The sequence below is a fragment of the Cupressus sempervirens genome, chromosome 9, assembly GCF_028749045.1.
Source record: "Cupressus sempervirens isolate cs-2001-9-10 chromosome 9, ASM2874904v1, whole genome shotgun sequence".
NCBI classification, from domain to species: domain Eukaryota; kingdom Viridiplantae; phylum Streptophyta; class Pinopsida; order Cupressales; family Cupressaceae; genus Cupressus; species Cupressus sempervirens.
The window spans coordinates 186,817,647-186,831,439 of NC_143126.1; the positions used below are offsets into that span (position 1 = coordinate 186,817,647).

Genomic DNA, 13,793 nt, shown 5'->3' on the forward strand with positions numbered 1-13,793 from the left:
CATCTTCCCTAGCACCTTGTGTGGAACTCTATTCTGAATGAAGACTGCAGTACTAATACACATCTGCCCATAAGTTGGAACGAAAATCAATTGGGGGTGGGGGACCAATACGTAATGGAAGGATCCAAGAAAACTACTTGCAGAAAAAGGAATTGATAAGCAATCTCTCAGAGATACTGTGTAGAGAAGAAATTTACTAAAGACACAAAGCAAGAGAATTATGAACTAAGGGGACAAAGATAAAAGATTCTTCCATGCATCAATTAAGGCCACAAGAGTTCAAAGTAAGGTAAATGAGACAAGTAATAGGGGTAGTAATGCATTGAAAGAAAGAGTATTGGTAAAGCAGCGGTCGAGTTCTATGAAAAGACTTTTCCAGAGGAGAAGATGAGGCACAAAGAAGGCAGAATTGCTCAAGGAAGCTCGAAAAGCAATGACTGATGAAGATAACCAAAAATTCATTGACCCCTTCACAGAAGAAGAAATTTGGGCAACGGTCTTTGGCCTTCATCCGAACAAAGCCTCCAAACTTGACAACTTTGATGCTAGATTCTACCAAAATTCTTGGGATTTCCTAAGGTCTAATATCTGGAAGCTCATTGAGGATGTAGGATGCAAAGGGAAATTTGTTAAAGAAATTAACACACTATTGGTTATCATACCCAAGAACACCGAATGTACAATGTTGGATGATTACTAGCCAATAGTATTACGCAACACTATATATGAAAAAATAACTAAGGTTTTTGCAAACAGACTAAGAAAAGTAATGCCCAAACTCATTTATTGAACAGAATGGATTTACACCGGTCCCGAAAATCACACAGTATAATACTCGCCTCTGGAACAATCCATTTAATAGAAATGGAAAGAAAGGAAGGCATGATCATAAAGTTAGATATATCCAAGGCCTATGATAAAGTGTGATGGGACCTTTTGTTTGAAATGCTGGGAAAGCTAGAATTTGACTGGAAATGGATACAAATAATCAACTTGTACATTGGCACCCTAGACTTTTTAATTGCAATTAATGGCACTCTATTTGAATTTTTCAAAAGCAAGAATGGGATCAGGAAAGTCAACCCAATATCGCCTTTCTTGTCTGTCATTATAGTCCAAACATTAAGCAGATATATCTACAAACTCTAAAGAAAATGGACTATAGAAGGGGATTTTGATACACAAGGATATTAGTCCGGTTTCACACTCACAATTTACAGGTGACACAATTCTTATCAGGGAAGCCACGGTAAGGGAAGCCAAGATCATAAACAACACAATAAATTAAACATTAAGGCTGCAAGACAGCAGAAAAATGACAGGAAGACACAAAGAAAGCAATACAAAACAAGATCGATGGCCTTTAGGGTTAGCCAATAAAGGAATTACCAGCTAAGTGCCTTGGAGTACCAATGTTTTTTGGCTCCTCGAAGACATTCTTATGCAAAGATCTGATCATTAAATGTAGGCAGAAAACTGAAGCATGGAACCATAAGCGATTATCACTACCAAGGTGAATCCGATTATAAAATTTGTTTTAGCTGCCACCCCAGTTTATGCAATGTCTTGTTTCAAGCTCTCCTCCAAAGTGATCCAGGCACTTGAGACCACCTTCAAACAATTACTAAAGAAAGGTGTCAAGGAGTGCAAGAAAATTTCATTGCCAAGTTCGGAATCAGCATGCAATTTGAGGGAAAATGGTGGGGCTGGTTTGAGAAGAATGGAAGATCAGAATATTGCCATGGTAGGGAAATTAATCTGAAAATTTTACTGGGAAACTGAGAAGCTTTGGTGCAAAATCATGCAAAAGAAATACATAGACAACGACAAAACCATCAAGGGTCCTCACAATCGCATGCACCAATGGTGGATTGGCTGTCTAGAAGTTATGAAAGAATGTAGAAATGTGATTAAAGAGCATTTAACATGGAGAATAGGAAACGATAAACAAGCAAAATATTGGAGGGATTCATAAGACGGCTTTGAGTATTTTAAGGAAACAGGACTGTATTACAGACAGGCCAAATTGGAGTATGGAGAGTATTTGCTTAAATACCTAAGAGAGTCTCATCCAGGGAGTGGTATATTCAAATGCATACCAATGCAATCCAGAAGTATGTCAACAGAGGACCAGAGGAACCTTAAAGACGAATTATAAAGTAGATGGATGGTACTTAAAACAATGAAGACGTATGGTGTGGGGCAAGTTTTGGTAGATACAGTGCTGAACTTGGATACGAACTCCAAACCATACACCAAAAAAGAAAGAACTGGCCTTTCAGACTATGTTGGGACAAGATGGTTGGCCCTAGTGCTGGAGCATTTTTATGGACAGCACTACACAGTCGAATTCTGACAGGATGGTTGAAGATTTATGGGATTTCCAGGCCTAGTATGTGTGTTCTATGCAAACAGAATGAGGAAATGACAAATCATTTACTTTGATAATTGTCCTTACACCACCAACTGTTGGAATTGGTCGGGTAAAAATTTTGAGTTAGCTTTGCCAAGAGAGGATTGGTCAAGTTCCTGAAAGGTTGGCCATTATTGTCTCAGAAATCACAATCGGGTGCATTGTGGATGATCTCTTCTTCAATGGTGGTCTGAAAAATCTGGGAAGAGATAAACTGATGAATCTTTGAAAAGGGGAAGTTAGCCTAGATAATAATTGTAAAAAATAAAAAATGGGACGTGCAAAATTGCAAACACTAAATCCTACAGCAGGCAAATCAAGTTACAAAGTAATTGGGACAAAGTGATGGCAAATCATCTACTTAATGATGTCCTTTCACCACCAAATGTTGGAATTGGTTGTGTAAAAATTTGGAGCTGGCTTCGGCAAGAGAGGATTGGTCAAGTTCCTGACAGGTTGCCCTTTATTGCCTCAGAAATCACTATAGGAGCATTGTGGATAATCTCTTCTTCAATGGTGATCTGAAAAATCTGGGAAGAGAGAAACTGAAGAATCTTTGAAGAAAAGGAAGTTAGCCTAGATAAATAATTGTAAAAATAAAAAATGGGATGTGCAAAATTGCAAACACCAAAGCCTAAAGCAGGCGAATCAAGTTATAAAGTAATTGGGACAAACAGATGACAAATCATCTACTTAACGATTGTCCTTTCACCAACAAATGTTGTCTAAAAGTTTGGGGTTGGCTTCAGCAAGAGAGGATTGGCCAAGTTCCTGAAAGCTTGGCCTTTATTGTCTCAGAAATCACTATGGGGTGCATTGTGGATAATCTCTTCTTCAACGGTAGTCTGAAAAATCTGGTACGAGAAACTGAAGTATCTTTGAGAAAAGGAAGTAGGCCTAGATAAATAATTGTAAAAATCAAAAATGGGATGTGCAAAATTGCGAACACCAAAGCCTGTAGCAGGCAAATCAAGTTATTATTTTAAGTATTTGGGACAAAGAGATGCAGATTGAGTAGAAAGCCTTGAAACCCCCAAACGTCAACATAATATCTAAAGCTGCAAGTCGAAAGGTAGTCAAGTCATCTGCACCGACAGATGGAAGATTTCAACTCAACTTTGATGGGGTGGCAAAAGGAAATCCCAGGGAGACTGGATATGGTAGCAATCTGAGAGATAGCAGAGATAAGTTGGTCACAAGCATGTCTGATTATCTAGAGTGACTACAAACAATGAAGTGGAAGCAACGGCATCAAAAAGTGGATTAAAATGCTATGTTGAGCAGAAAATTAGAGCACTAGACATAGGAGATTCCCAAATCGTTATTAGTGCAGTCAAGAATGAATCAATTTAAAGATGGAATTAAAATGAAAAGTGGAGACAACATAGGAATGCTTCAGATGGAGTCCGGACTAAAAAATCCTCATGTCTTCCGCAAGGCAAAAATGCGGCAGATAATATGGCAAAGTTGGGGGTGAATATAAAAAAGACTTGAGCAAAGAACCTTAGAATTGTAAATGTCAATGACTGGAGAGATGTTTTGCAGATTTTGAAGAACAATTCAACATGCCACACTTCATGGGAACATGTTGCTGTTGGAAAAAGCAATCAGTCACTGAATCTGATACCTGATTGGCAAAAATACAGAGAATCCCGAGATGATCTCCACATGACTCTACATGAAGGAATCAGAAAGTACCCCCAGTTAAAGATGTGGCCACACAAAGAGGTGTGTCCCCACGCTGGACAAATTATAAGATGGCAGTAACTCATTGGAGAGCACTCAATCCAAGATCAAAATGTCACAAGATTCCCTATAAGTTTGTAGCACTCGTTTCAACTCTTGTGGAAGTGGTTCTACCCATTGACTTGTACATACCAGAATCACTATAAATAGAAGGTAGGTGTTTTCCTCATTCAGATGAAGAAGGAAATGGTTCATCATTTCAGGTAAGGCTGCGTACACAAGAAGGAAACAAATCATGGGTGTGGTAGGCAATATGGGAGATGGTGACTGTCTATTTGGGGAAGGGTAGTTACTGGTGTAATGGATTTGTTTATGAAGCGGTGCTATGGCCGTAGTAGACATAATGGCCTCCAAGGAGGGCTGCATCAAAAAGATCTCTGGGATCATTCAAGCGGTGGACAGTGAGGCCATTGCCAACACCATACTGGAACTGGAGGGCAAACTGGTGAGCATTTTGGGCACTTATTTCAACAGTGGATACTACACCTCTGACGATGAAGGATCCAACTCAGAGACGCCTCTGTCTTCCTCTGGTCAGACAAAGATTGAAAGGAAGAAAAACTTAATCGACAACCTTGGGGGGTGATATGAATTGGAGGGATCAACAGCAATCTGGGCTGCTTTTGCAAACTGCTGGAATCAAAAGACAATTGACTCTCTGCTGCTAGTGTGTTTAGGGTTGTGGAGAATCAGGAAAGACTGGCTGTGATTTATAACTCACTCTGAAATCATTGAGCACAGATCTCTGTGTTTTGTTTACATTCAGAATGTATTATATTTTGGAAAAGGAAGCTGCTAAACAGTATCGATCATAACAGAAGCTATCCCAATTTGGTAGCTCTTATCTATAAATATAAAAATTAAAAAATACTATTTCAACAAGCGGACATTAATGTTTTCATCTTATACTACATATTTTTCTTCCTGCAGGCTCATGGCTTCTTCTCATGTTAATCACTTCAAAGATCAACTGGAAAGTTTGCATAGTTCAATGGAACAGTTAATGAGTATTGTTGCTTAGGCCCAATGTGTTGCGCCTTGGGTTATGGGGTTGAGGGAAAATTTTGTTCACAAAATCTCTCTTGATGATAAGGAGTAGTTAAAATCTTTGGTTGGAAATGATCCTTAATTTGGATGATCAAGTGCCTAAAATGTATATGAATTGGAGGATTTGGACTGGTGGGATATTTTGTTTAATAACTTCAAAGTTAAGCTTTTTGGATCTTCTGTTTTTTGCTCTATTTGCAAGGCTTGGGCTTTTGTAAAAGAACTAACTAAAGGTCATGAATTCTTCTCCAATTGTAATGAGAATGTTCAGGGAGTCGGGTCTATTTTGTGGTCTAATGTTCCTTGTTGGCTTTCACTAGAGAACTGCTAACAATTGTAGTTTCGATCGGAAGATTCCAATCGATGAAATCAAATGTTTGAATGGCCTATTGGCCTTTAAACATTTGATATCTAACTTTCTCAACTATTATTATCATGGAGCATTATTATTATTGATATTAAATATTTAAGTGTGTGTGTGTGTGTCTATATATATATATATATATATATATAAACATTTGATATCTTTCTCAATTATTATCGTCATGGAGCATTATTATTATTGATAATTATTATTAAATATTTATGTGTCTGTGTGTGTGTGTCTATATATATATATATATATATATATAACTATCATTAAAATAATACATTGAGCAAATACTTTTTGTATTAATTTATATGAGTTAAGAAGAGACATGTCTCTATGGGAGACATGCCTCTTCATATCATGTACATATATCAGTGTAAGAGTTAACTTGAAATACACAGACACAAACAAGTGCTATTACAAGTTACAGCATATCCAAAACCTGGGATCTTTAACATGGTATCAGAGCAAAAGAACCGAAAATTATCATAGAAGTATGCAGTGGTTTGTAATTCAAGGCTTGATCTGTTAAAATGATGTCTGTCAACACATAACGGGATATAGAAGTATGACAGACATATTCTCACACTTTTATTATATCAAGTCTATCAGCAATTGATTCCAGTGGTCATGAAATGTTCCAATGTGTATCAGTAATGAATGCTTAATGGTGTTCACGTATATCTGTTTGTTATCAGTTTAGAAGAAAAGATTAGATTGCTTGAAGAAGGTTGTAATGGACGATGGTAGTATGAAAAAACGACATATTCTGACAGTGATGAGGAAGTTTCTAAATACGCAAAGTCACACAAAGGGCAGTTATCAAAGCATTTTTTATTTGCAAACTTGAATATAAAATATATCCTGATATGTGCACAAAGAGTCTCAAGATGACGCTGGAGACTTACAAGGGCTAAAGGTACTATGTGGTATGACAAATGGAGTCCACTTGCCACATCACCAACTGTGGAAGAATACCTATCAAAGTGCGCAGTATATACCAGCATCAAATCCCATGCAGTGTTGTCATGTCTCTAATACTACCATCAACAAGTACCAATGGCAGATATGAGGATCCAACAGGGCATTTGACTCAGCAGAAGACACAGATTCAGGAGTATATATATTAACCGATTAGCAGCCAAGTCGGGCAGAGGCCCCAGCAATATTACAAGGGCAGTGATGTAAAGAAATTGATGGCATAATCAGAAGGGCATTAAGTGTCCAGAATGCAAATAAATAATCACAGATACATGACAGACAATGATCAATTGAAAAGAGAGCTACAGACTTATATGCTTTGAGCCCGGCTTAGGCTACAGAATGGTGGTGACTATGAATACTTATTACTGCTCAGCATGTTTATTTAATATATAAAATGAGTGTGATTTATCCACAGGAAAAGTCAATACTATGGGAAGAGGTTTGATATAATCATTGGTCATCATATTGGTACCAACAAAAACATAACTGGAGCGGAGATCATAGTTGACATAGGAAACAATCCATTTGATGAAAGTTTTGAACATGTTTTGATCAAGACTTCTTATTATCATTATGTAGCGTTCTGATATCAGGAGGAGCTTAGATGACTACTGTATTTGCTGAAGATTAATTAAAGGCATAAAGAACGATGAGGAAGATCTAAAGTCAGAAATAACTGTATGCAGTAGGACAGCACACGACCTGACCTGGTATAAACAGAGTCTTACTCAGCAATAGAACAAAGGAATTAGACTACAATCCATTTTCTTCCTTGTTTATACTGAACTGCTGACAGGAATCGATAAAGTGTGTTTTGGACTCATAGAATCCATGCAGAATAATGAATAACACGGAAATGAAGTATTAAATAGAAGTTTCCATTTCAGATCAGAATTTATCTAGTTGGGAATTCATGTTTCGGAGTAACAGATTATATAAAGACATTGTTAGTGGCTTTAAGTGGTCAGATCAGAAAAATTATTTCATTGATAAACCCATACAACCTGCAGTCATCTCTCTAGAAATTCAGATGGATATTTGCCTTGAAATCGCCTGAATCGCCAGTTTGGCGATTCGATTCAGGCTAGGCGAATTTTTTTGGAGTCATGAATCGGTTTAGGCGATTTTTTGCCATAAATCACCTAAATCGCCGATTCATGCGATTCATAGAAAAAATCGCCCAAATCGGCTCCATGAATCAGCCACGCGGCATGGCATAAAGTTTACTTAATTTTTTAATAAAACACATTTTTTTGTTTTCTTTTTTGCCTTTCCTCTTTGTTTTAACCCTAAAAGGCCTTCTAATTGTTAAGCATGAGTAAAAGAGAGGAAAAGTGGGACAGAAAAAGAGAAAAGAAAAACCACACATTTCCAACCAGCAAAAAAGAAGAGCACCAAAGAGATCAGAAGTCCATCTAGGGAGGCCATAAATTGCATTGGGAGCATTAAGAAGTCAATATCAACACTCCTCAACTCATTTGCAAGAGGTAAGTGCTGATTTATTTTTTGCAATGTTAGTGTATTATGCATTTTTTGTTAAATTTTTTTAATTTTCATTTGCAAATCTTGAATGTTTTTTAGTTTTACTAAATTGCAAACTACGGTTTGTTGTTTTGTAGCTTTTGTTTATTAGTTTCAAACTTTGATATTTTACTTGAATTTTCTTATTGCAGCAGCCCTTTGCTTTCATTTTCTGCAATGGGTAAAAAAGATGAATGTTGGAAATATACCAAAGAGTTTCCTAAAAGAAACAAATTTCAAACGAAATGTATGTTTTGTAAAGAAATAAATTATGGAGGTATTTATAGATTCAAATACCACATTGCTCTTATACCTAGACATGATATTACAATTTCCACTCAACAAACTGCTGAGGCAAAACGCACTTGTTTAGTGGCATTAGAAAAATATGATCAAGTGAAATTGAATAAGAAAATGCAACTTGAAGGGTTAAGGGCTATTGGCTCCCATGCTCTGATAGCCGCATCTGCATCTGCATCAGCTTTCGCATCCGTAGGTTGTGTTGAAGAGGGTTCTTCTAGGCCTCATTTCCGTCCTAATTCTAGTGCTCATGCGAGTGCTAGTGCTAATCAGTCTTATACTGAGACTGAGTCCAACTCCAATCTATTGCAGCCTACACAGTGGAAAAACAAAATAGATAGTAACTTTGTGCCCGGCACTACTCCTGACTCACAACCCACACTTGAGAGTATGGGTTCGAACAAGGAGATTCATGATGCTGCCAGAAAAGAGATTTGCAAATTTTGGTACTTTTGCAACATTCCATTTGTTGCAACCAAGTAATCGATTCTTTTTTCTTTGTTTTTCTTTAAGGTTCAACTTAAAAGTAAAACTTTAATCATATCTACTTGTTTTATGATTCATTGATTAATCATGGATTTGCTTTACAAGCTTACATAATGATTTGACATCTAAATTTCTAATCATAATCTATTTGTGATAGGGCTCCTTATTGATAAAACATGATAGATGCAATTGCTATTTGTGGTCTAGGGTTTAAAGCCCCAACTAAGGCTAAGTTGAGTGGATACCTCTTGGATGATATAGTAGATTTTATGAGAGTTGAGCTTGAGGAGAACCGAAACAAGTGGATCAAAAAGGGTTGCACCATCATGACTGATGGTTGGACAGATAGGAGGAATAAAACACTCCTCAATTTTTTCTTGTATCCTGTGGAGGTGATTGATCATTCTACTTTCCTACATACATAATTGTGAATCGTGATTGAATATTTCAAATTTTGATCTGGTGATTGTTAATTTGTTGATGATCAATTATAATTCATTGTTTTGTAAGATAAACCATGCTTCTCAAATCCATTGATGCTTCCACTCATATAAAAAACACCACATACTTATGTGAGGTTATTGAGGAAGAAACAATAGAGGTGGGGAAATAACATGTGGTGTAGGAGGTGACAGATAATGCATCAAGTTATGTTGTTGCAGGTAAACTTTTAACTTTTCAAGTTTTGAAAATAAATTTATTTGAATTTTGAACTTTTTCCAATTCTAAGTTTCCGAAGTTCTAACATGTTTGAATTTCTAATTAACTTAAAATTGTTTAAGGTAAACTTTTGATGGAGAGACCCCACCATATTTTGGTCCCCTTGTGTGCCACACTGCATTGACCTCATGTTGGAGGAAATTGGCAAGCTTGAGTGGGTCAAATCATGTGTCAAAAAAGCAAAAAATATATGCAAGTTTATTTATAATCATTCATTTGTTCTTAGCACAATGAGGAAGTACATAGAAGGCAAGGAGTTAGCCCGTTCAGGCATCACGAGGTTTGTCTCGAATTTCATCACACTGCAATCCTTGTTGACATCAAGGGACAATTTGAGGAGCATGTTTGTTGGGTGGGAGTGGATTTCATCTTCTTATGTTATGACCACTGCAAGAGTAGATGTGGTGAATTGCATATTTGATGATGATGGTTTTTGGAAACCTGCTAAAGAAATCCTTAAGGTAAATATATTGCAATTTAACATTTAATATTTTATAGTTTACTATTTAGTATTTAATATTTAATATTTAATTGTTTAATGATTTAGTTTTACTTTAAGTTTTATTATTTTATATTTAAGTTTTGACTCAAATTTTTGTTTTACTTTATATGCAGGTCACTAAACCCCTTATATCTCTCTTACAAATTGTTGATGAGGAGAAGCCCTCTATGAGCTACATATCTGAGGGCATGGATAGGGCCAAGGAGACCATTAGAGCCCAGTATGCATGAGTGCAGGAGAAGTATGCCCCTATTTGGGATATCATTGATAGGAGATGGCAAAATCAACTCCATCAACCCATCCATGCAGCAGCTTACTTTTTGAATCCGACATTTCATTTTCATCCTGACTTCAAGGCAGATGAGGAGGTTCTCACCGGCTTATATACAGTGATCCAGTAATGATTGCAGCTGCCCTATCCTCATCACTACTCAACCTCTGGATCATTGTATATAAGCCAGTGAAAACCTCCTCATCTGCCTTGAAGTTAGGACGAAAACAAAATGTCGGATTCAAAAAGTAAGTTGCTGCATGGATGGGTCGGTGGAGCTGATTCTGCCATCTCCTATCAATGATATCCCAAATAGGGGCATACTTCTCCTGCACTTCTACATACTAGGCTCTAATGGTCTCTTTGTTCCTATCCATGCCCTCATATATGTAGTGCATAGAGGACTTCTCCTCATCAACAATTCGTAAGAGAGATACAAGGGGCTCAGTGACCTGCATATACAATAAAATGAAAATTTGAGTCAAAACTTAAAGTAAAATTGAATCATTAAACAATTAAATATTAAATATTAAATATTAAATACTAAATAGTAAATAGTAAACTGTAAAAAACTAAATGTTAAATTGCAATAAATTTACCTTAAGGATTTCTTTAGCAGGTTTCCAAAAACCATCATCATCAAATATGCAATTCACCACATCTACCCCTGCAGTGGTCGTAGCATAGGAAGATGAAATCCACTCCCGCCCAACAAACATGCTCCTCAAATCATCCCTTGATGTCAACAAGGACTGCAATGTGATGAAATTCGAGACAAACCTCGTGAGGTTGCCTGGACAAGCTAACTCCTTGCCCCCTGTGTACTTCCTCATTGTGCTAAGGACAAATGAATGATTATAAATAAACTTGCATATATTTTTTGCCCTTTCAAAACATGATTTGACCCACTCAAGCTTGCCAATTTCCTCCAACATGAAGTCAATGCAGTGTGCCGCACAAGGGGACCAAAATATGGTGGGGTGCCTCTCCATCAAAAGTTTACCTACAACAATTTTAAGTTAATTAGAAATTCAAACATGTTAGAATTTAGAAAACTTAGAATAAGAAAAGTTTCAAAATTCAAATAAATTTATTTTCAAAACTTGAAAAGTTAAAAGTTTACCTACAACAACATAACTTGCTGCATTATCTGTCACCTCTTGCACCACATATTGTTCCCCCACCTCTGTTGTTTCTTCCTCCATAACCTCACATAAGTATGTGGTGTTTTTTATATGAGCGAAAGCATCAATGGATCTGAGAAACATGGTATATCCTACATAAACAACGAATTATAATGGATTATCAACAAATTAGCAATCAACAAATCAAATTTTGAAATATTCAATCACGATTCACAATTATGTATGTAGGAAAGTAGAATGATCAATCACCTCCAAAGGATACAAGAAAATTGAGGGGTGTTATATTCCTCCTATCTGTCCAACCATCAGTCATGATGGTGCAACCCTTTTCGATCCACTCCTTTCGGCTCTACTCAAGCTCAACCCTCATATCCTCTATCATATCATCCAAGAGGTATCCACTCAACTCAGCCTCAATTGGGGCTTTAAACCCTGAACCACAAATAGCAACTGCATCTATCACGTTTTGCCAATAAGGAGCCCTATCACAAATAGATTATGACTAGAAATTTAGATGTCAAATCATTATGTAAGCTTGTAAAGTGAATCTATGATTAATAAATGAATCATAAAACAAGTAGATATAATTAAAGTTTTACTTTTAAGTTTAACCTTAGAGAAAACAAAGAAAAAAGAATCAATTACCTGGCTGCAACAAATGGAATGTTGCAAAAGTAGTAAAATTTGCAAATCTCTTTTCTGGCAACATCATGAATCTACTTGTTCAAACCCATGCCCTCAAGCGTGGGTTGTGAGCTAGGAGTAGTGCGGGGCACAAAGCAACTACCCATTATGTTTTTCCACACTCTAGGCCGCAATAGGTTGGAGTTGGACTCAATCTCAGTATAGAACCAACTAACACTAGCACTTGCATGAGCACTAGAACTAAGACAAAAATGAGGCCTGGAAGAACCCTCTCCAACACAACCTACGAATGCGAAAGCTGATGCAAATGCAGATGCGGCTATAAGAGCATGGGAGCCAATAGCCCTTAACCTTTCAAGTTGCATTTTCTTATTCAATTTCTCTTGTTCATATTTTTCTAATGCCACTAAACAAGTGCGTTTTGCCTCAACAGTTTGTTGAATGTAAATTGTAATATCATGTCCAAGTATAGCAACAATGTGGTATTTGAATCTATAAATACCTCCAAAATTTATTTCTTTACAAAACATACATTTCGTTTGAGATTTGTTTTTTCCAAGAAACTCTCCAGTATATTTCTAACGTTCATCTTTTTTACCCATTGCAGAAAATGAAAGCAAAGGGTTGTTGCAATAAGAAAGTTCAAGTAAACTATCAAAGTTTGAAACTAATAAACAAAAGCTACAAAACAACAAACCCTAGTTTGCAATTTAGTAAAACTAAAAAACATTCAAAATTTGCAACTGAAAACTAAAAAAATTTAACAAAAAATGCATAATACACTCACATGCAAAAAAAAAAATCAGCACTTACCTCTTGCAAATGAGGTGAGTGTTGATATTGACTCCTTAATGCTCCCAATGCAATTTATGGCCTCCCCAGATGGACTTCTAATCTCTTTGGTGCTCTTCCTTCTTGTTAGTTGAAAACCTGTGGTTTTTCTTTTCTCTTCTTCTGTCTCACTTTTCCTCTCTTCTACTCATACTTAACAATTAGATGGCCCTTTAGGGTTAAAACAAAGAGGAAAGGTCAAAAGAAAACAAAAAAAGTGTTTTATTAAAAAATTAAGTCAACTTTATGCCAATGCCACATGGCCGATTCATGGAGCCGATTCAAGCGATTTTTTCCATAAATCACATGAATCGGCAATTTAGTCGATTCATGGCAAAAAATCACCTGAGTCGATTCACGACTCCAAAAAAATCACCTGGCTTGGATCAAATCACCAAACCGGCGATTCAGGTGATTTCAAGGCAATTCTGGGAACTATGATATTGATTGATCAAAGTCAATCTCATCAAAGCAGTTATACTATCAACGGCTAGGTTCATTAAATTGAAATCAAGAGCTCAAATCAATGTTACATTTTGACTGTTGCAAACCAGCCTTCAATAGTACAAAGCCTAAGTGATCCTCAAAAAGGGACATCAAAGTCGACCAAATTGTATTTGGTCAACAATATCTAAAGATTAAGCAATAGCATATTGAAGAAATGATGATTAAATATAGTCTTAGAAATACGTGACTTCATTAATAATATTAAGAAGTGGGTCAATTGAAAGTTGGGATTAATAAAGCCCAAAGAAAAGAATCGTAACGCTGTGACTCAAAAGAGTGTCACATTAGCATGAATGTCTGAAGTA

General features: G+C 36.5%; 1 protein-coding gene across 1 annotated transcript; it reads right to left on the reverse strand.

Annotated features, from left to right (window-relative positions):
* Positions 1–10,751: 10,751 nt before the first annotated feature.
* LOC149538100 (uncharacterized) lies at positions 10,752–12,031 on the reverse strand. Its single transcript, XM_089802309.1, has 3 exons — positions 11,755–12,031; positions 11,484–11,636; positions 10,752–11,363 (listed from the first exon to the last, which is right to left on the reverse strand). The coding sequence occupies exons 1-3, from the start codon at positions 11,816–11,818 to the stop codon at positions 10,933–10,935; spliced, it is 648 nt and encodes a 215-aa protein (XP_089658435.1). The 5' UTR covers positions 11,819–12,031; the 3' UTR covers positions 10,752–10,932.
* Positions 12,032–13,793: the final 1,762 nt, after the last annotated feature.